The sequence below is a fragment of the Dermacentor albipictus genome, unplaced genomic scaffold (genome assembly GCF_038994185.2).
Source record: "Dermacentor albipictus isolate Rhodes 1998 colony unplaced genomic scaffold, USDA_Dalb.pri_finalv2 scaffold_13, whole genome shotgun sequence".
Lineage (NCBI taxonomy): Eukaryota > Metazoa > Arthropoda > Arachnida > Ixodida > Ixodidae > Dermacentor > Dermacentor albipictus.
Genome location: NW_027225567.1, coordinates 10,614,113 through 10,637,235, shown reverse-complemented (window position 1 = coordinate 10,637,235; position 23,123 = coordinate 10,614,113). Strand labels below are relative to the sequence as shown.

The 23,123-nt window shown below is 45.8% G+C and overlaps 1 protein-coding gene across 8 annotated transcripts in view; it reads left to right on the top strand.

The window, feature by feature from the left end:
- Positions 1-23,123, top strand: part of LOC135915697 (organic cation transporter protein-like) — a 268,323-nt gene that overhangs the window by 90,383 nt on the left and 154,817 nt on the right. For 7 of the 8 annotated variants that reach the window (XM_065448831.1, XM_065448830.1, XM_070528580.1 and 4 more), the window contains one exon: positions 20,397-20,771. In XM_065448831.1, coding sequence (XP_065304903.1) covers positions 20,421-20,771 — 351 coding nt within the window. In that variant the 5' untranslated portion in view covers positions 20,397-20,420. Of the gene's footprint in view, positions 1-14,334; positions 14,444-20,396; positions 20,772-23,123 lie in introns of those variants that run through there. The other variant, XM_065448835.1, reaches the window with a different exon arrangement.

The following is a 23,123-nucleotide window of genomic DNA, read 5'->3' as shown; positions in this document are numbered from 1 at the left end:
CACATTTTACTGTAATAGATTTGGAGTTAATTTTAGACCAGCTACCTAAACCTTTTTTATTAGCGGGCGATTCTAACGCTCATAACGTATTATGTGGTAGCAAAACAACTGACACCAGGGGACAAATACTTGAAGATTTTATCCTGACAAATGACATATGCCTTTTAAGCACTGGTTAGGCAGCCTACTGCTTCCCAAGCACAGGAGCTATGAGCTGTCTAGATCTGGTGCTGTGCACTCCATCTCACCTTGTTGATTTTAAATGTAGTGTTATTCACAGTCCTTATGGTAGTAATCATGTGGCTGGTATTATTAAAACATCTCCTTTCCCTACAGTATCACTGACACAACCCCGTTGGAAACTCCCTCTAGCAGACTGCCCTCTCTTCAGCGAAAAGGCCAGTCGTGATAAGCTATCAGATGAGTTAACCATAGACGAAATGAATGATAAGATTATCGCCTGTGTACTTGCTGCAGTAGAACAGACAATCTCACAATCCTCTGGCTTCCTAAGAATAAACCTAAAACCCTGGTGGACGAAGTAATGTAGGGAAACAAGAAAACTACAAAACAAAGAGTGGGGTATATTTTGATGATAACCAAGACAACATAATCCACTATCTTTCAAAAAAGCAGTAGCGAAAGCCGGGTACACACGCAGGCAAGCCGAAAGACAGTCCGAGAAAAATTATGTCCCGTCAATAAATAGTTCGATAATATCCAAAAGGATGTGGGATCAGCTTCATAAGTTTAGAGGCGACTACGCTACTTACACGATTGGCATACTCTCACCCGCAGGTACGCAAAGGAATTTAAAATAACAAGCAGACATATTAGGGCAGCATTTCTATAACATATCAAGCTCAATAAAATATTCCGCTGCATTTCAAAAATATAAGCAATAAGCAGAAAAACAAAAGCTTCCGACAACAGGAAGTTCCTAGAGATCATCATCATTATCATCATCATCATGAGCAGCAGCAGCAGCAGCAGCAGCAGCAGCAGCAGCCTGGTTACGCCCACTGCAGGGCAAAGGCCTTTCCCATACTACTCCAACTACCCCGGTCATGTACTAATTGTGGCCATGTTGTCCCTGCAAACTTTTTAATCTCATCCGCCCACCTAACTTTCTGTCACCCCCTGATACGCTTCCCATCCCTTGCAATCCAGTCCGTAAACCTTAATGACCATCGGTTATCTTCCCTCCTCATTACGTGTCCTGCCCATGCCCATTTCTTTTTCTTGATTTCACCTAAGATATCATTACCTCGCGTTTGTTTCCTCACCCAAACTGCTCTTTTCTTATCCCTTCACGTTACACCCATCATTATTCTTTCCATAGCTCGTTGCGTCGTCCTCAATTTAAGTAGGACCCTTTTCGAAAGCCTCCAGGTTAGGAATCTAACAATGAAAGCATTAGCTAAATTAAAAAAACAACCAGGTATATGGATGAATAATGATGCCCCAATTCCTAAATATAATCACAATGAGGTTCTAATCAAAATTTAAAAAACTGCTATTTTCTGCTAGGTTCTGCCCCGTACGTGAGTACTGGTAAGACGCAGCTGTTATACACTTTTCTCTAGAGGGATAATGGCAATCTGCTGTTCGTGATCTGAGAATGCAGGCGTTCTCAGAGATCATGTAATGCCCCCTTAACACTTCCGGAAATCAACAGAATACTCACTACTGGCAAAAAAAAAAACACACCACCCGTTCCGGAACGAGTACATTACATATTACTCGCACACATATCTCCAAAAGCAGTTAAGACCTCGCTCCATTTTTTTCAACATAATCTCGGAAATAGGAAAAATGCCGAATGAGTAGAAAAAAGCCATAATAATTCCTTTTTTGAAAGCTGGGAAGCATCATACAACAGCTACCAGCTGCCGACCTATAGCACTCGCAAGCTGTCTTGCCAAGTCTTATGAATTCATTACAAACATCAGATTGACATATGTCCTTGAAACTGAGAAGCCACTCCATAATCATCAGTGTGGGTACAAGAAAGGCTTCTCTACAACACATAATCTAGTTCGGCTAGAACACGAGATACGTGCGGCCTTTTTACACAAGCAATACTGTCTTACGGTTTCCTTTTATCTACAAAAGGCGCACGACACAACATGGAGGTTTGGTATTTTAAGGGGACTTGGCAGATTTAAGGATCCGCGGTAGAATGCTCAAATGTCTAGCCGATTTCATGTCCGACCGAACATTTCAAGGGCGTTGAGGAACGATGCTGTCTCGCGTATATATTCAGTCAAATGGTGCGCCACAGGGATGCGTATTAAGCACAACATTGTTTGTGGTGAAAATGAACTCTATAATGCATTCATTATATGTGGATGATATACAAATTGCGTGTCGCGCATCGAACACGGCAACCTGCGAACGGCAAATTCAAATTACTATAAACAAACTAACGCAGTGGACACCTGAAAACGGCATTCGCTTCTCAAGTGAAAAAACTATTATTGTTGTCTTTACGCAAAAAAGAGGCCTACAACCAGATCCCCTCCTTAAGCTACAGGAAGCCACACTACCGGTAAAACAAGAACACCAGTTTCTGGGTGTTCTCTTTGATAAAAAGTCGAAATTTTTCGCACACGATAATAGTATTAAAATTAAAGCGAACAATCCACTTAACATCCTCACAGTCGTCTCCCGGGAACGCTGGGGTTCTGACCGTAAATAACTGTTACACATCTACCGCACTTTAGTGCGTAGAATATTAGACTATGGTAGTTTCATAATATGGTTCAGCCAGACAGTCTTACATCAGCCGACTTGACTCAGTTCATAACCTCGACCTACGACTGGCAAGCGGCGCTTACAGAACATCACCTGTCGAGAGTTTATACGTCGATTGTAATGAGCCTCCTTTACAGCAGCGCAGAGTGCTACTAACTTTTTCCTGCATAGTCAGAATCCAATCCTCATCACAGCACATATGCTACAACATCGTCACACATTGCAGCTCACGCTTACATTATACAAATAAACCAAACATCATTAGGCCGCTTATCCTGCGATACTAGGAATACTGTCGGGATTATGACATCCCTGGGGAAGTCCTCCAGGTTGCCAGAAAGCCAGAACGTTTGCTCCCGTGGTGTGATTTCACACTGTTATGTGACTGGACACTAACACATTTAAAGAAAAGATACACACCACATGAATAAATTATACAAGAATCCCGCGCTCTTCATGACAAGTATACAAATTACATGGAATTTTATACTTATGGCTTTAAAACGAAAAAACACGTGGGTGTGAGGGCCGTAACAGAAAATTGGGAAACATATGTATTCGACTACCACAGCATGCCTCTGTCTACACAGACGAAATATACGCAATATCGACGGTCGTACAAAAGGTCATCACTGGCAAACTTGAAAACACTGTCATACACACAGATTCATTAAGCGTACTCAAGGCTCTACACATGAAATCAGAATGTGAACCCCTGTTAGGGCATATTTTTTAAACGCATTACCGTCAAACAAATACGGCAGATAAATTAGGCTTTGCTGGGTACCAAGCCATGTTGGTTATACTGGGTAACGAAGCAGCGGATAGATGCGCATCAATGGCAGCGTACGAAAACATTAAAAATACAGCGCTTCCATATAAAGCCAGTATCAATGGGATTTGGAAGGCCTTGACGTCAAAATGGCATCAGGATTGGGACAACTGTTTAAGCAGCAAGCTACATCTTATTAAACCTGTAATTGGCGAGTGGAAATCACGCAGTCAACAGCAACGGTTCTACGAGGTGATCTTGTGTCGACTTCGAATTGGACACACACATCTGACGCACAATTTCTTGCACCGAAAAGAAAACACGCCACCTTGCGAAAAAAGACATGAACTTATAACAGTCATACACATCGTAATAACATGTCCACACATCGACACACAAAGACGGAGGTTTTTACACAGCCTGTATAATTTGCACACTAAATTACACGCTGCCATATCACTAGCAGATGACCCCCTAGTGCCATTTACTAACCGGTCCGACTTTTTAGAGAAAATTGGTTATTTACGCCAACTATAATGTAATGTAGGTTTACCTACTCTAACGTTGCGTTTCATTTAGCCTTGCGACTGGCGCAGCATGGCCTCAGTTGCCTTTGTGCCATTAAACCTAAACTAATCAACCAACCAATCATCAGAAATGTATGTGAGTGGTCTACAATTTATTACTGCCTCGACCTATTTTACTACAGAGTGGAGCTGTCGAAGCTGAAGCATCCTTTTTCTACTGTTTCCTGAGGCAGTTCTTAACTGTTCGAATCAATCTTTCCCAAAATCCTCCCCACCGTGAAGCGCGCTCAGCAATTAACTTCCACGTAATGTCACTAGATGCACAAACGTTCTGTACCTGGACATCACGTAGAAGTGCACATGTCAGCTTAAGTTCGCGACTGGCTGCCTTAAACGTTAAAGCATTGTCAGAATAACTTACACATGGCAAACCACGGCGCGAAATAAATCGACGAAAGACCAATAAAAAGGAATTCACAGTCATGTCACTGGAAAGCTCTAAGTGAACAGCTCGCACTACAGTCCAGGTAAACACTACAATGAATGTTTTCAGAGAGCCGTTTCCCTTCACAAACACTGGACCGTCGGAGTCGACGCCCGTGACTTGAAATGGATGAGACCTCGAGACTCTGTCGATCGGAAGCGGGCTGTAGGATCTGAAGCCGCTTTAAGACGAAACCTCGCACAGACCCCGCACTGGCCAAGCACCTTTTTAACGCACTGGTGACCGCGCAGTACCCAAAACTTCTCACGCAACTCGGTGAGTGTAACACCGACAGCACTGTGAAGAAGGCGTCGATGTTCGCTGTCCGCGATGAGGTGCGTACAGCGATGATCTGCAGTTAGGAGTACAGGACATTTTCCGTTGTCCGAAGCAGCTACGTTGTCAAGGCGAGTTTTGATCCTGATAATGCTCTTGGCATCCGTGAGCGGGTGAAGGTCTCGTATGGTCGACGTCTTGTCGAGAGCTTTGTCCGTTGTTAGTATAGCAATCTCATTTCCAAAGCTTTGTGCTTGTAAAATCCTCAACCACCTATCTTCGCTTTCTGAAATCTCCTGAGCGGAAGTGGACCTTCTCTTCGAGTGTTAGAAGATGCTTGGCAATTGTGAATGAACTTCTTCACCAAAGTCGTGATTATAAGAAACGTTTTCCAGCGACTATATTTGGCAACATCCAATATAGGCTCGGTAGTCCTACTCAGGACCATCAGAACCACTTCTTCTGCTGGTTTTCTTTCGTCGAGTAACACCTCAGGTGAGTTCTCGCACCTCTCTTCTTGTTTTGGCCACGTTTGTTGGGGCGTAATAATCCATTCGGGTACAAGCCACCATAAAGAATTTGTGCAAAGGCTCTGGATTGACACACCTCTTGTTAGTTAATCCGCTACGTTGGTTTTTCCAGCGTAGTGGCCCCAGCGACTTGGGTCGGTGCGGTCTTGAATTTCCATTACTCGATTGCAAACAAAGGGTTTCCACTTAGTGGATGATGACCAAATACAGCATAGGCAGATGTTTGAATCGGTCCAGGAGAAGTATTCGTCACATATTGTTAGTGCCTCTTGTAGGAATGTCGATATCCACGCGCCCAGGCAAGCCCCGACGAGTTCAAGACGCGGTAACGTCAGTTTCTTGATGGGAGCTACCCGAACTTTGGAGAGCAGTTGTTGGACATAGATGTTGTCCGATCTATGTTCAACGCTTAGGCATGCGACGACAGCGTATGCTTGAGGGCTCGTGTCAGTGAAGACATGTAGCTGCGAGTGAGCTCCGTCCGTGTTGACTTCGGTCAATGAGGTCCTCTTCAGAGAAACACCTCTTATGTCTTCAACCTCCCCAGCGAACTTGTTCCGATCATCTTCGAGAGTCTTCGGCATCCCAATCTAATCCTTGCTACCATATCTCTTGGGAGAGCATTTTGGCTCTGATTGTGAATGGAGACAAAAACCCAGCGGGTCGAAAGTTCTTGGTGCGGCTTGGAGCACTGTTCGCTTTGTGCTCTTTTCTTTGCTGATAATCTCTAGAAATGGGTCAAGGTTCACGCAAAGTGTGTCTTCTTCCGTATTACAGTATAGGTCGAGTACATTCGTTAGTATATGTTCCCTCGTTGATGTTTCTTCCTTTTTCCGCAGTGTCTGTCGCAGCATGTCGTCGTTAGTTGACCATTTCTGCATATTTATCCCTGCTAGTTTCATGATCTGGGTTGTTTGTTCGTACAAGTGGGATATCTCCTCTGGTGTTGAAGCGCCAAATGCCAAATCATACACGTAGAAGCTTTCCTTGAGCTGAGTAGCTGTTTCTTGGCATTTCGAATCTACGTGGTTGAAGTAATACTGAAGCGTAGCCGACAGGGGAAATGGACTCGAAGTGGTTCCGAAAGGTAGCCGCGTCATCCCGATCTCCTCGAGCCGTGGAAGCGATTTGTTCTTGGTGGAAACTTCCTTAGACCACAAGATGCGAAGCGCCTCCGTCTTCTTCCTTAATGGATGTGTGAAGGAACGCCTTCTGCACATCCACTGCAAGTCCAAATACGTACAAACGAAACGTGATTATCATCTTGAGAAGGCCAGCGTTCAAGTTCGGTGCATTTTCAAGTCTTTCATTCAGACTACATGATCCTGTTCCGTGCGACGTTGCGTCAAAAAACAACGCGCGCCCTTTAGTAGTAGACGACTAGCGAATTACTTCATGATGGGGCGTGTAATACACGTTTTCTCGTGATGTTTAACGTCCTTGACCTTCTCCGCATGGCCATCCTGCTCGTACTGTTTGACTGCTTTGTCATACGCTTCCAAGGCTTCATCGTTCGACGAAAGCCTTCGAACCAACGAATACAGTCGCGAAAGTGCAGCTTTGCGATTGTCTGTCATATTAGGTCCAGTTGATTTACACGGGAGATACTTAATAGTGACCATCTTGAATATGGAGGGTTTCATTAAACTTCGTCCAAACATCTTCTTGCTTTGATGATGACCTATCCACCACACCAATCACTTCCTTTTCCCAGAATATTTTACCTGGAAGGAAAGCTCTTGATTCTCGTATGCGTCTACGCGTAAAACACATATCTGGCTGCTCGTTTGCCCACTAACTTTCCTTGTGAACGTCAAGGACCCTTGAATAGCCCATCCAATGTTCGTGTTGATCGATACCAGAGATCGGTTATCGGTACCCAATTTCACCTCACTTGAATTCGGCATGAGCTTCCACATCTGGTCGGCACCAATCAAATGACTCACTCCGGGTTCACCTGTTACGCCAGGGAAAACCACTGCGTCTGCGAGTGGCTTGTCCTACGCGACGATGGCACGGAACAACTGGTTATCTGCCGGAACATCAATCATGTATTTGCAGATGAAAGTCGCGACGATTGCTTCTATCTGTACTGATACATTCTCATACTGGCTCCGAAGTGTTATGCTGACTAACTTAGCCCGCTGAGCATGCTGGGACCGAGCTCGTCCGAACGTGCTAATCACCAGATCTATATCTTGTATGGGATATAAATTGACCTTCTTACAGACATCTTCCTGCAGAAACGTTCTCTGACTACCATTGCCCAGAACACCACGGACCTAACAGCAGTGGGTCGGAGTCGTCAGACAGGCACGGAACGTCTGTACGAGAATATCCATAGCGAGTCGAGGCTGCGTACCACTCGTTGCAACGTGCATGGCAACATCCGGTGTCTTTTGTGGTGCTGAAGAAGGCGATCTTTCGTTAACGCCAGTGTTGCTCATCGTGGAAGCATGACGACGCTTGCATGCGGTACACTGTATCCTGCCACCACAGTCACGCGCAAGGTGTCCCCTCGTCCTGCACTTGAATCACCGGCCATCTTTTCTGAGCATGCTGCATTTGCCTTCGAGGCTAACGTCACTGGTGCATTGGTCGGTCCTGTGGTCTGTGGTTAAACAAAAGAACCATGTTTCCGTAAATACTTCTGCCTTGTTGTAAAGAACGCTTGCAGCAGGAGTCGACGGCATATTGAAGCTCGGACTGTGTTTAGGACGTGTTTCGTTCAGCCTTGGTGTTCTAGTCTGAGCACACCACTCTCTACATTCGACTTCTAGCTGAAGGAATTTCAGCAAGCACTCTAACTCCTGCTCAAGTGCGTGCTCACTGTTGCCTGAGCCTACCGATAGCATAGCGGACTCGATGCTCTCGCACTTGTAATACTGTACTACAATATCTTGGTGTATAGCTTTCAGATGTGTTTCACCTAGCATCGAAGCGTAAGGTGAGGCGCTCACCCCAAGGTTTGCGAGTCCTCGTCGGTTGAGTTCAATGTCATCGAGCAACTTCCGCAAGGCTGTAACGTTGTTCGAAGATGTAACCGATTGGAGCATTCGTAGGTTTTTCAAGAGCTTCTGCTCGATGAGCTTGAGGTTGCCGTAGCGCTGCTTCAATATTCCAAGTGCGATGCTGTAGCTTGATTCCATCACTTGGATTCCGGTGACCGCTTGAGCAGGAGCTCCGTCAGGTAGCGAAGTAAGGTAATGGAAGCGATCCGTGTCGGATATTTGTCGGTTCTCGTGATCAGAATGAAGAGACATATCCCAGAACGGCTGTCATCGGGTTATCGTTCTCTCGAAACGTACAAGTTCTAACTTCGGTAACCTAGCGCCAAACTCACGCTGTGAACGTGTCGTGTTCGTCGAAGAAGCACACGCTTGATTCCCGTCAGATGCGGTCGGTGGCTGAGTTGTCGGAGGCGAGGAGGAAACTTTGAGCATGTCGATATTGTGCTCGAGCAAGGGCAAAGTGCTGGTAGCAGCGTTTTCATATTCCATGACGGCATCATAATCTGCTGTGGCTTCCTCGTCGGTCATGAATGTTTTCAACTCGGCGTTGAGTACTGATAACTCCGACTTCGTCGCCTTTAACCGGCTATGCAGGACACGAAGGGCAGGAAGGTCAAACTCTCCGGATTGAATGATCTCGTTCACCTCGGTAGTGGTCCTCGTGCTCTGCGCTCGGCGAGAAGTCCGCTTGTTCTTGATGCGCTCCATGACGGTCTGGCTACAGAGGTCTCTCCCAGACGAAGCCCCAAGTTGCAAAGGCGCTGGCTGGCTTCCCGGGTTCGGGCACCAAATACGATGTGGGAAAAGACACTTCTGCCACGTTTATTGTTGCATAAAGTTCAGCCGTCCTAACATGGCCTACTCAAGATGACAAGCCTAACATCCGCATTCTCCCTGGTCGCGAGCCCATCCATCTCTTCTTCTTCGATGCGCCGCGCGAACACCATTTCCAACAGACACCACGTAGGGTTCATGTATTACCGCCATGGGAAACTGGTACTTGAACGTCAGTGTTCGACAGTAAGTGAGACGGTGCCGTAGGCCTCTCGCATTCCACTGCATTATTGCTGATCTTCGAAGTTGGTTTTCAAAAGATTGCGTTGTGGCTTATTGTAGAGCCACTAGAAGCAATTCTAAAGCATCTAGAACATGTAGCGTGGTTTTAGCGATTGGATTCCCGTAACCCGCATCGAAGTTAGCGCATCGTAGTTATCAGGTGTTTCAGCGTACTTCGCACATTGTCATTTTCTTGCCTGTTATTCTCAACCACATTTACAGATGCATTACACAACGCATCCATGCTTAACTATCTGGATGGTAGCGGCAACCCCTCAATGTCAGAGCGAGGGAACGTCGTTCTATGCGTGGACCGTCCATTTAGTTAGGGGAATGCTCTTGTCTGGCTGCCGTCTGCTTCGCGACAGGTGCCTGGGGCGGCGTACCGATGCTACAGCCTGCCTGTCAGTGTTGTACCGCACCAACTTTCCAAGCATATGGATTTCTTCCTTAATTTTCTGGCAGTGTTTTTGGTGTCGCTTCATGTATGCCGGCGCAGTTCGGATATCTTAGGTCAGCAAAATCGGATCTACAATTTTGATGACGCCCTCCCCACCGTCGGTAGGCTACATCGGCCTTGCAAAATCACTGATGCGTCCTTTTGAAGCACTTGCGGGACTGCATCGGTTTTGGTGCGTAAAGGCGCACGTGCCTTGCGGGTCCAACTTTCACGCAACGCTTCCGAGTCGAAGACCAGTGTAATAAATCAGGACTGACAGAAATGGTGAAGGTGCACGGTTATTCCAGCAGAATCAGCAGACACCGTAAATAACGCCAGTCGAGGTCCCTTTTCCGTTCACAAACACAAAAGGAGTGCACTGGCAGGTTTTGTAGCAGCGTGGCAGGCTCTAGCGTATGCTGAATTCATTTGTTATAAACGTCAACCGAGAGGATCTTCCTTCGTGCTTTAATGCAGACCTCAAAGGCTTGGCCGGGAGCAACTCTTTGAAAATACTTTGTTAAGCATTGCTGTTCAGGGTGTCAGATGGTGATTGCCGTGGTAACAGTGAATGCTTACCATGGTCATGTCTGCGCAACGAATCAGTGTATGTTGTTGTCCTCCTGAGCTTTCTGTTTTGAAGCCACGACCCGCGGCAAGGGTGAAGTCATTGTCCAATTCCATTTCATCAACCGTTGAGTTGTCGGATGACTCCAGGGCTATAGACGAAGGGCCGGTGGGATCTCCTGTCTTCTACGCACTCAGTCGTGAACGGCCAGAAACAAACCCTTGATTTCCCTGAGACAGCCACTGATGTCGAAAATGTCCGGCGCACAAATAATGAAAAAAAAAAACACAGAGGTACGACGTAACTGATAAATATACGAAATAACAGTTGTCCAAGCACTGACCCCTGAGTAACCACAGAATACACAGAAGTTGTGGCCAATTCTATTCCATTACACGCAGATTTTTGGTAGCGTTCACACTGGTCGGGCTGGAACCATCGAACAACATTTGCAAGCAATTCGAGGAAGGACAGTTTATGCAGCAAAGCAATGAGAGCAATTTTGTCAAATGCTTTCTTTTAAAGCTCATTATTCACAATTTGTTTCAAAACCACAGACAAATGATTTGAAGACATCATGAGAAAATTCGATTAGCTGCGTATTGCAAGAATTCTCTGACCTAAAACCGGGTTGGTAATCTACAATGAAATTCTTGCTTTGATGGTGATGAACTATACTCGTATATAATACATGTTGAAAATTTTTGCTACCGACGCTTGTTAGAGATATGGGTTTGTACCGTACAATATAATTACGTTAGCCACTTTTGCGCATACGACTTTTGCGTACGACGTTGCACGTTTTCCAATCTTAGGGTAGGGGACACACCCCGAGGGTCAAACTTTATACTAGCACAATATACGTAATTAGGACAGGGGCGCATACAGATTTTAGTATTCAGACCCCAAAGCTCTCTATTATGATCTCAGACATAGTATAATACTAAGGGCATGAGTAAACTGGCCACCTCAGGGGCGTAGCCCCCAAAATATAACAGACTCAAAATACCAGCTGAACCAGTTAGCCCTGTCAATATAGGTGACAACGGCGATATCACCGTACGTAACTGAGGGGATGCCAACATTGTCTTGACGGCTAGGTTTCACAAATGTTCGAAGTTCTTTCGGGTTCCTTGCCATCTTTGAGAAGAGTGAGAAAACAGCATTTTCTGAAGCTTCGTTTGCTTAAGTATCGGTTCTATATGGCTCTATATGAATGTTTTCTTTCTGTTTGACGTACTGCTTAAACGTGCGCTTTTGTTGTCTGGGAGGGATTTATATTTCTTTTGTGAACCATTCTTTACGCTCATTTTGTTTACCTGGGAGTGTTTCATGCGGAATGTGTAAACGAATGACCGCAAAAATGTCCTGTTGGAACAGTGACCTTAAATCAGAGCTATTGGTTTTGATGGTAAGAGACTCGAATTTTTTAGAGTATTCTTCCCAGGACTTCGCTATATTATCGTAGTTGCACACTATCATCCGAATAAACCATTCTATGGCGGATGAACGCCGCATTAGGGTGCGGGCAAAGAGCGCGAGTGACAATACATTCGTGATCGCTAATATCAGGCAGAGGTAAAACTGCGTCTGTTAGACACGAGGAATCGTAAAATAAAAGGTCAGCAATATTATTAGTGGAGTCCTCAGTGCGAGTGGGCACTTGAACGAATAAAAAGAGAAGCCGTGGGTGGCTATGGGATTGCCAAAGGCAACAGGTGATTGAGACCAAAACGCGGGAATTCCGTTCAGCCACCGAAAACCAGGTATGTTGAAGTCTCCTCCAAGTAATAGATAATCTCTATTAACTTTCAGCAGCATGTTTGTTAGTGAAAGGAAGCCTTGGGGGCTTCTGTCACTAGTTGAGCAGTAGACTGTAGAACCAGGAGCGAGCATTAGCTTACACCGTACATGATAGCTCAAATGCGGCATATCATGTAAACAATAAAAGATTAACGACAATGGGGTTCAAATTAATTAGCACCAGTGAAAAACATAATAAAGCACATCGCCTAGGAAAAAAGTGCTAAAAAGGAGCTGCACTATGAATGAAACCTGCGAACCACATGAAGAAAAATGACAAGAGCAGCTGCGCATGCACCTCATCAGTGCAGGAAAAGGGCGGAACAAAACATTTCTGATACTCATGCTCTTTTATCGAAACAGACAGAACGCTAACACAGGAAGAACTATAGAGTATGTATAATGGCTCCAAAATTTTACGTCCACATTGATTCCGGTATTATCATTTGAAGCGTTTAGTGAAAAAGTGGCGTAAACCAACACATGGCCCATGTCCAAGGTGAAATTGCTGCTAGATTAGGACTCTCAATTGTCTGTATGCTCCAGCAGCCGATCGTTGATGTATTGGGTTGTTTGACTGATGTTTACACAGCCACAGGAAAGCGGATTCTTGTGAACATTTGCATTTGCAGAACACAAACTGTGTGATTTCTCTCGCTGTAGGCACTATGTCGGTCATTACCCACCACGGCGGCTTAGTGGCTATGGTGTTGCGCTGCTAAGCACGAGGTCGCGGGATCGAATTCCGGCCGCGGTGGCACCATTTCGATGGGGCCGAAAAGAAAAAACGCCCATGTCCCGTTCATTTGTGGCACGTTAAAGATTCCCTGGTGGTCAAAATTAATCCGGAGTCCCCCGCTACGGTGTGCCTCATAATCAAATAGTGGTTTTGGCACGTAAATACCCATAATTATTTTCTATTTTGCAACACTACCCTTGTTCTGCTCAGTTCATGCAGAAGCATTTAAAGCAGGTTACATACCTGTACAAAGAATTCGGCAAAGCCCCTATCTTTTGATCACTTGACTTGCGGGGCAAAACTCTGCGCAATCCTATTAAAGCAGCGCCGAATGAACGCGTACTTCGTCGCGACGACTGCAAAAGCGCGTTTGACCAAATGTGCTTGGAGCTGAATGGCAGAAGGCGTTCCTTTTAACGAGGAGTGTACATCCAGAATGTGTGTTAGATGTGAGGAGAAAGTCAAAATCAAGGAAGCGAATGTGACAGTTAGCAGGAACTAATTAATGATTTACTTCGATCGCCTGCGGGAGCATGCAAACAAATCAAAGTGCAAATGTGGCAGCAATTTCGCCTTGAAGCCACGTGTGATTTCATGCTGTTTCTTGGCCATTGTCAGCCAATGGAGTTCTCTGCGAATGGGGTAGAATTACTTGCACTCTCCGAAACGGAGGGGCTGGGGCGACAACAAACCCACGCCGCGTGTATTTATGGATGGTTCGACTGCTGACCGGCGATAAGTTCCACACCTGATCGACCGTGGACCAGAGGCATGAGATGGGAGGCGACGTAAAAAAAACACAAAACTCAGTTTCAGAAAATACAGTCATACCAGTGACATGATAAAAAAGAATAAGCAACCACAAGCAGTCGGCTAAAACGCTTCGCGAAAGGCGTGTGGGTCCCCACAACACAAACTCCGACGCAACGCGCAAAACAAAACCCACCACATGAAAATTAACGCACTCTCGAAATAAAAAAAATAGCAGGCAGAAATTAAAAACACAGCCACAATAAACGCGGCAAACACTAAACAAACAGAACATACAGAAATGAACACGCGATGAATAATTAAATGAAAGATGAAACACGATTTAAAAAAAAAGAGGCCGGCGAAAAGTTCTGAGAACAGGGTAGAACACGAGGCTTATCTGTGGCTTGCTAGCCGAGATCCCGATCTGAAGGAGCATCGGGCTGTTTTTACCTCGCTGCCAAAGGTCGTGACGGACTTTCAACGCCTGCCGATCTACCCGCGAAGACTTCGGCCTGGGGGGTTTCAGCCTGCCGACCACATCTTCAGCTGTCTCTCGGTACACGACCACGCACTCCGTCTTCCGAACCACTCTACCCTGCTCGCCGAGGCCACCTCGTCCCAGGGGTGAATCTCCGCATGGCTGCCATTGGCTGTTTTCGAGCAGACGCTCTTTCGTCGCTCGCACCAAGGTCCCATTCAGTTACGGCCCCGGCATTGATTGCGAGCTGGTACGTGGTGTGCCGTGGGATATGCGATGGCACGCACGCAGTATTGCCCATAATTATACCACCATGTGCCGGGACATAAAAAAATTCCAGTTCCAACACAACACATCTTTGGTCTCACTTTATTGACGTCGTTTCCGAAAGCAAAGATTTTTCTCATAACGTGGTGGGATACACGCTCAAAAAATGACCAAAGTGAAAGGTGCATGACATATACATGAGTACTAAACACAAAAGTTCACAGACAGTGAAATAACAAAAAAAAACGCTAGCAAACATGAAGGCCATTTCATGTACACACACAAAAAAACAAGATATTTATATAACGCCCTTAAGACCCAACTGTAGACAAGCTTCCGATATATGCAATAAGATATTGCACAAAGTTGGATGACGTGTATGACACAGTCAGGACAACTAAAGAAAGGGAAAACTCACTGGTAATGGCAAAAACAATGACGCGAAATACCTAAAAGATAGAATGAAATGAAGATTGATTGACAGCCATAGCAAAAAAAAAAACAAGAGCTTACTTATAGATCTTCACGAATGTATATGAAATGCGTGACATGTTCATTACTACAGAACAGAATGAAAAAGACATGGCAGAACAAAAATCACATTGTACTAAAAACTCAAATACACATTTTTACATTATTGTGCACTTAGCCACAACTTGAGTAACGGTGGCAAGCCGGAACAGAAGGTAGTCGGCTTTTGCAGCAGCACATAGAAAACATTCGCAGAAAGGCCTATTCCTCAATTGAAGACCACGTAATATAAGCCAACAACACGGCTCTTTTTTCACCCCGAATGCAATGCTTAACAGTAAAATTACGTCACTTAAGACACTAAGTCGTACCTACTGGGCGCTCCTTTGTATAATAAACACGAACTGCAAAAATCTGCATGTAGGACACATGCAATACTAATGCTTTCCAGAAGAAAAAAAAGCGTATCATGCCTACACATGAAGGTTGTTCGCGCGGTTTTCTCATCGGCGGTTACTGAGATAGTACACAAACACGAACAGTAATTTTTCAGCTGTTAGTACGTTTGTAGAACATGGCACACAGAAAAACCACTGAGGGAGGTATGGAAAGCTATGTTACTGAAGTTGCAGAATGAGACTTGGCACAGAAAAACACAAGTCATAGACCAGATGACAATGAGGAGGAGCATCTATTTGTCAGCTTTCTCTACCGGGAAGAGGCAAGCGTAGCACAATGAAGGCGCAACGACGTCCGGAGGCTCATGGAGCCCACACTTAGACAAGGATGTGTTCGTGCACATGCGCCTTCTGATGCCCTTGGGTCTGAGCGCTCACCTTTTGTCTTTAAGCACCCGGAACAACCTTGTAGGGCTTGTTTTTGAAGCATTTGTGAACTTCACTGAGCCCTATTTTACGAAGCATACTAGCCGCACAACCACGCTCTTCCTTGCTGCGCCGCGCGTGGCCGCGTAGCTACCATATGACGTCATAAGAGCTGCAAAGCGGACGCTTAAGCTTTGCCTTCAAGAGTGGAACGCGACCAGCGTTCCCGTCGACCCGCCAAGGGGTGTAAGACAATGGGCTACGGCGCAGCGACTACGCGCCCCGCATCGGACGCGGTGAGCGTCGAGCAACGCAGCGTTCGGCGCGACAACGAAATGTGCGCCTGAGCAAGCGGCGCACTGCTAAGTGATCCGCCAAATTGGCTTTCAGTGTTGGACAGTTTGGCTTCGATGAAGCCATTTTAACATGACACGTCAGTCTTAGTAACGACTAGACGTTTTAACATTCGGTTTTATTTGACAATATTTGTATGTACTTGCCAAGCCGGTAATAATGAAAAAAAAAAAACTCGTGGCTCAGTGGTAACGTCTCCGCCTCACACTCCGGAGACCCTGGTTCGATTCCCACCCAGCCCATCTGGCAAGTTGTTTTTTATTCATGAAGTGCACCCTAAAAGCGTCGCACCCGTCGCACCCTAAAAAGCGGCTGAGTGAAGCCAGGGCGCTGTTACGTCGCACCCTAAAAAGCGGCTGAGTGAAGCCAGGGCGCTGTTACGTCGCACCCTAAAAAGCGGCTGAGTGAAGACAGGGCGCTTTTACATCGTACCCTAAAAAGCGGCTGAGTGAAGGCAGGGCGCCGTTACGTCGCACCCTAAAAAGCGGCTGAGTGAAGCCAGGGCGCTGTTACGTCGTACCCTAACAGCCAATAAAAATACAAGTGGCGGGTGTCGTGCGCTTTGGCGCTCACTGCTTGCAGGCCACCATAAGAGAGGAGAGAATTCCGCTTTGCCTCAAAAAATTGCAAGAAAAAGACAAGCGAAAACCTAATTTTCTCTGCTTTTCAACCGCTTTCTTGGAAATAATTACCTCAAACCTTACCGCAAGCGGTGCTTGATTACTGAGCGCTGCATCATCCCTTTTTATTGCTGCAGACGTGTGTTTCCTATTATTTTTGTAGTATTTTCTACTATGTGTAAATTGCTTCACTCTTTTTGTTATTTTGGAAGCAAATATTTTCGTATTGTATTGTTATAAATTATTCGTAAACGAGCTTCGGAATATCTTTTTATGACTCTGCCAAGTTATCATACTATAGTACCTTTTTTTATGAGCAGTTCCTTTTTTTGGTGCTTTATCTTGTTATTCTGCATTTATATCAATCTGCAGTGTGTAATCGCTTGTTGGATGCGTCCTGCTGCTATTTATGCCATTACTTTGTATGCATTGTGAAACAGGAGGTCAAGGACAGTTCTACTTTGGGAACTAATATACTGCCGATATATGCTTGTTTTCTTTTGCGCTAGAAAGAAACTTCAACAAATGTTCATCTTGTCACTTATTGTGTCATACCGGCTCATAAAAAGGATTACGTGAACCTTGGAAACAGCACTTGGCACTGCTGTTTATTGGACTTGTGAATTCTTCTCTCAGTGAACAAAGTCTTTAACTCTGCGTTACGGCTACAAATGTGATCGTTTTCGGTGATATTACTTTTTAACATTTTATTTCATGACGCAGTAGTCGCAACGTATACTGCGATACATAAAATTATTGCCCGATTACTGATTCTATGAATAATGTACAGCAGTAATAACTGCTCAGACAATTTTTCAATATTGCTATATAACACTTGAAAGAAGCACCTCAAGGAGTAGGAATGCAAGTAATACTTAGCTGGTTTTAATATAACTACTGATAATAAAAAAATCACTGCCAAGCCAAACTGATACGTCCGGCCCCGATGTTTATCACTGGGTTAGTCCCGACGGTTCCTTAAAGTACGGCTTGGTAGGCGGCCGGACCCTCAGTACGCAGTTGCTGCTTACACTCGGCTGCACGAGCCAGTTGTTCCGCCCGGGCTACAGCATCGGCACATCGCAGACAAGCTTGTTCCCGGCTCTGCTCGCGGCGTTGCTGATCGAAAGCTACCTGCCCCTGAGGAGTACGCGTGGCGTACTCACTTGGAAGCCCGAAAAATTGCTGCGCGCGCACTCGGCTGCGACGGAGAGCAAAGACATCACTGCTAGCAGAGCCAAGCGCGCGCCTCTCTTTCTCATTTTTTTTCGCGCATGCGCCTGGGGTTCCACTGGAGGAGTTTTCGGCGTACAGGCGACGGATGGCCGAATAGGCTAGCCATGCACAGCTTCGCTGCAGAAACAATCCGAGGACAGCTAAGCTCTTCTTATGACTTGTGAATGAGAACGGATTCATTTCCTTCTGAATGCCGCTAAGCTGTCCTTCGAGCTAGGAACTCCTGGCGGCCAAGCAAGCGGGCAGAGACACTTGGCCAACGCCTGTTATCGATAGCACCAGGCCGGTGTGCTTCGATCTGTGATATCACCCTACCTTACCCGATTGCCATAGAATGTAAATGGGGAGGCTCCCGAGTAAGCCTCGGTGATTTTGAAGTCACCGCTTTCTGCACGCGGGGCCTCGCAATGAAAATTCCAGTCTAAGTAGCATGATGTCATAAAGCATAGTGCACAGGCTTGCTATCTAGGCAGCGCTGGTTTCACCCAGTCAGTAAAACACTCGAGTTCGGAACGTGGGGTAGTAGGTTCGGAACTCACTGCCGACAACATTTTTCCTTTCGCAGTTATTCTGTTGTTTTCATACGTGCATTGCTTAATAGCGATTGCCGAGGTGAAGTCAGAACGCAGGCGAGAGCTTGCGCGGACAAGGAACATGTGCGTAACACAGGCTTCCGAGGGTGACTTGGCGATGCGCTTTCCCCCCCTCGCGCAACACCTGGCGCGGCAGCAAGTGTACCTTTTCGCTCGCTCTGCTACGTGGAGGCGTGCACGTCACGTGGCCTCACAGCCCCTGAGAATTTATGTCCCGTTTCACTGCTGCAGACAGCAGCTTTTTCGCGCAACGAACCTTTTGATGCTTTTGCATTAAAAAAGCTAGAATATGCACCTGTTGGTAGTTCCCTAGTGTTGGTACGTCAGATTGCGCTAGAAAGTTGCTATGCAGATTTGTCAGCGCCAATACTAGTCATAGTGATGCCTATGCTATGCTGCGAAACCCAAGCTCAGCAAATGTGAAAATCGCACAGGGAGCATTAATTTTTACACAATGCAGCAAGCGCCTGCTGCATTTTTTACCGTATTCGTTACGCCCACGAACCAATCATATATCATGGATCATCCAGAGGCCTCCTCATACTTGATTATTGCTTTCATTCAGCTTTTGTGCGCAAGAAAGATGGCCTAGGGTATGTTCAACTGGCGCTGGAGCCAGCACATGCGTTGTTGAATTCCTGTGCAGGGCTCTACAGCAATGTAGAGTGTTGCACAATGTTTTACAGTAACGAATAAGGGCACATGCACGTGAGGTGTTGAAAATGTTACGTATTAGATAGCTAGCGAAGTTTCGATCAAAGGCCGGTCTGAAATCGACTGCGTGCTCTTGTCTGAGTGAAAATCCCACATGACGGCAAGGATCGCTCGTAATAATTTGTAAATATGCTGTCAAAGCGCTGATAAATAAAAGAAAACCACGGTAGGGAAAACAAAGTTGCACTTCATATAAGGCGAACGCAATTCTCAAAGTAGCACGCACTCGTCAGCATCTACCACTGTGTGAGACATCGTTAAAACAGTCTATGCTTCGGATTACAAAATTAGACGACCGAGAGAAGCGTCTTTGTTCACAGCTGCTGTCATTTAAATATTAGGTTGTGAGTCGAGCAAAGTGCAAATTTAGCGTCGTTTTATTGAGGAAGTGCTAGGAGCACTGGAAGCTAGTTTCGAGGAGAACCCAGTAGAAATTTTTGTTATTCCAGACTACCCAATCGGCCACGATTTGTCAAATATGACAAACAGTAAAAGTTCAGTCGTCATTTAGGATCCTGCATGATGTTGTGAGTAAAACAATTCTAAAGGAAATGCTTAGGAATGCATAGAAACACTGTCGATAAAATTGATCGATTTTTATAAGCGTGGTAACGAAAGAGTTATGAGCACTTTTAAACATCAAATATTAATTAGGAGCAATAATGTATTCTATGAAAATATAGTACCTTTTGCCGAAGGTGAACACGAATAAAGAATCTGAAATGCAATAGCAAATTATGAACAAAACGAGAACAAGGTGAAAGCTCGTTTTGCAGGTCGTCTTCAATTTCCATTTCCCGCCTTCGCCGTGTTTTCCCTGAATAGCAATGTATATTCTTTTGCCGGGTATAACACGAAAAGCGTTGATAGGCATTATTTCTCATGTTTAAGATAATAAGTTGTCAAGGAGCGCTGGCAGAAGGCTGCAACTGCGCCCTGTGTCCAAGCCTCATCTTGAACTGAAAGACCGCACATGATCACAATAAAGAAAGGCCAGCGATTAGCTTACGAACATGGCATGAATAACTGTGCTTGAGCAAAAAACAGTTATTATTTCAATATTTTTTTTTTTAGTGGAGGCCCACTTCCTTTAAACATTATTTTCCCGCTCTTCTGCTGTGCAGCAGCCATAAAGCAGGGTGAAAGCCATGGATATCCTGGACGTTCTCGGAGGGTTCGGCACTTACCATGCCATCATGGTATTCCTGGTTGTTCTGCGTGCCTTCCCTACGGCTTGGACCAACATGATGACACCAATCGTAGCGCCCGACATGGACCACTGGTGCGCACGCCCCGAGGACGCACCTGTGGCCAACATGAGCAGCGATGAGTGGAAGTCGTGGGCAGTACCCCGGGTTGACCGAGGCTTCTCGCGGTGCCACATGTACCGGGTATACGAGGCCCCCAATGGTTCCTGGGCGGTGGACAGGAACCAGACACTCCGATGCGACCGGTGGGAGTACGACACCTCTGTTTACGAGAGCACCATTGTAAATGAGGTAGGGTGAAAGAGTCCGTATTTTAAGATAAGTTTATCCAATAAGTCCAACTCTGCGTAACTTATGTTTTGCATATTTATACAAAATAGTGGACATCAGAGTAGGCATTCAAATTCTGTGAGCGCTTTAGAACACGTGCCAGCCATGTATCTTGAAAGTATGCATTACCTTGATTTTGTGAGTTGACATTTTTTTTATCTCGCAGACTTCCTCTTTATGGTATGTCTTCTCCGCTGCTGCTTCGACGTGCACGTATCACTGAGCAATTCAAGTCAACTTTTGCTTTCGCAATAACTTTCTTTGCTGTTTCTCGACGCGCTTTGTTACAATCAGTGCCTGCATGCATCACTAAGTATTACCAACTCATGCGCTATGGATTAGATAAGTGTGAATTGGAATTGCAAATCAGTTCTGGGGAAGCCTTTGTCTTTTTCCCGTTTAGCTGGAATTAGTATTTAACCTGCAGTTTCACATGAGATTTGTGCTGTTGCCCACTTAAATTTTTCATGAACCTCCTTCATAACATATTTGTTCCTTCAGAATAAGAACATTTTTTTCATAACATTTCACTTTTGTATGTTTCGCTATGTAAAATGCTGATACAGCGGCGGAATTACTGGCCGTTGTTGCTTAGTGGCTAAAGTGCTGGGCTGCTGAGCACGAGGTCGTGGGATCAAATCCGGGCCACGGCGGCTGCATTTCGATGTGGGCGAAATACAAAAACACCCGTATACTTAGATTCAGCTCCACGTTAAAGAGCCCCAGGTGGTCCAAATTTCCGGAGTCCCCTACTACGGCGTGCCTCATAATCAGAAAGTGGTTATCGTGCGTAAAACCACGTAATTTATTTAATTTTGTGGCGGAATTGGCGTCACGTCGTCTGCACCATTCCAGAAGGTGAAATATGAACCGAGCGGAGGCAGCAGCCGTCGTGCCCGTCTGGTGACCATGGCACGCTCTATTTTCGCGGCTCGCGCCCCGCACCACGCGAGGTGATCAGAGAGGTTAATGGATAATTTTTTCACTGGTTAACGTCAAAAAGTGACAGGTGGGCTAGAAGATATGCCGCATTGGAGGGCTCCTGATAAATTTTAACAACATGGCGTAATCAATGAGCATCAAGAACGCAAACACGACAGCACGCGCATTGGCGCATGCTGTCATGTTTGCGTTCTTGATCGTAATTTAACACTTCGGTCAGCATTTGGCGATGTCTTGAAGCAACTGTTGCACAGCTGGGCGCTTTAACACGTACGAAAACTCGTCAGGCACACACTTGGTTTCAGGTGCTGCTTCGCGAGCAAGAGCGACGGCAGCGGTGGATCGCGGCTGTTCGACGGAGAAAACAAGGAATCGCGATTTTTTTACTGCAGTTTTGGAGCAATATCTGTGTTTTTACTTCATGCTTGATGTCGGTGCACCATAACTAAGCACTTCTACATTTAAACTTATATTGTTACGGAAGGATGAAAGAAGAGACAGAGGAAGCAGATCAGCGAGACGCTGGGCTGCTGCATGTTGTTAGTAGTCAGCGATTTTTAACCCCGTTGAGACTGCTTATATATACATTGTAAATACATTCTTATACTCCCAACATCTCCGTAACATATTGGTGTGGGGTACCATGGCTGAAAACGGAGCGCCGCACTGTACGTCGCATCACCGTCCGCACCATAAATGACGGTGAGCACTCGGGATCAACGTCGTTGCCACCTCCAATGTTACCATCGCCCGCTACGTCGCTGTCCCCTTCGGTTGAGGTCATGCAACCCAAAGATCCCAGAACTTTCTGCAGGACTGATGGCGCCAACGTTGAAGAGTGGGTGGCTATGTGCGAACCCATGAGAGAAATCAATAGATGGGACCCTACGCTTACGCTAGCTAATCTGTTGTTCTACCTAAGAGGCAAGGCAAAGGTGTGGTTCGAAAACCATGAAGAGGAGCTGACCAGCTTGGACCAATGCAAGAGAATGCAATAGAATTTTTGGCAGACCAGCCGGACACCAGTCTCGTTCCCCGCATACCCGTCGCCAATCTTCCCGTTCGCCGCAGCCACGTCGCCCTTCGTCCCCAATGACTTTTGGCCGCACCCTTTCGGAAAACAAAGAAATGCGGCCCTCGCAGGTGGTGCTGCATTGCCCACTATTGCAGCAAATACTCTGTCTGTGCCCACAAAGACAAGTGTAATTGACGGTTAAATAGACTGCTTACCTGTCCAAGCATTCACCGACAGTGGAGCCCACGTATCTGTGATGAGTGCTAGCCTAAGTAGACATTTAAAAAAGGTCCTCACCCCAACAGCTGCCCGAGTGCTTTGTGTGGCCGACGGTGTCGTGTTGGTTGTACTTGGAA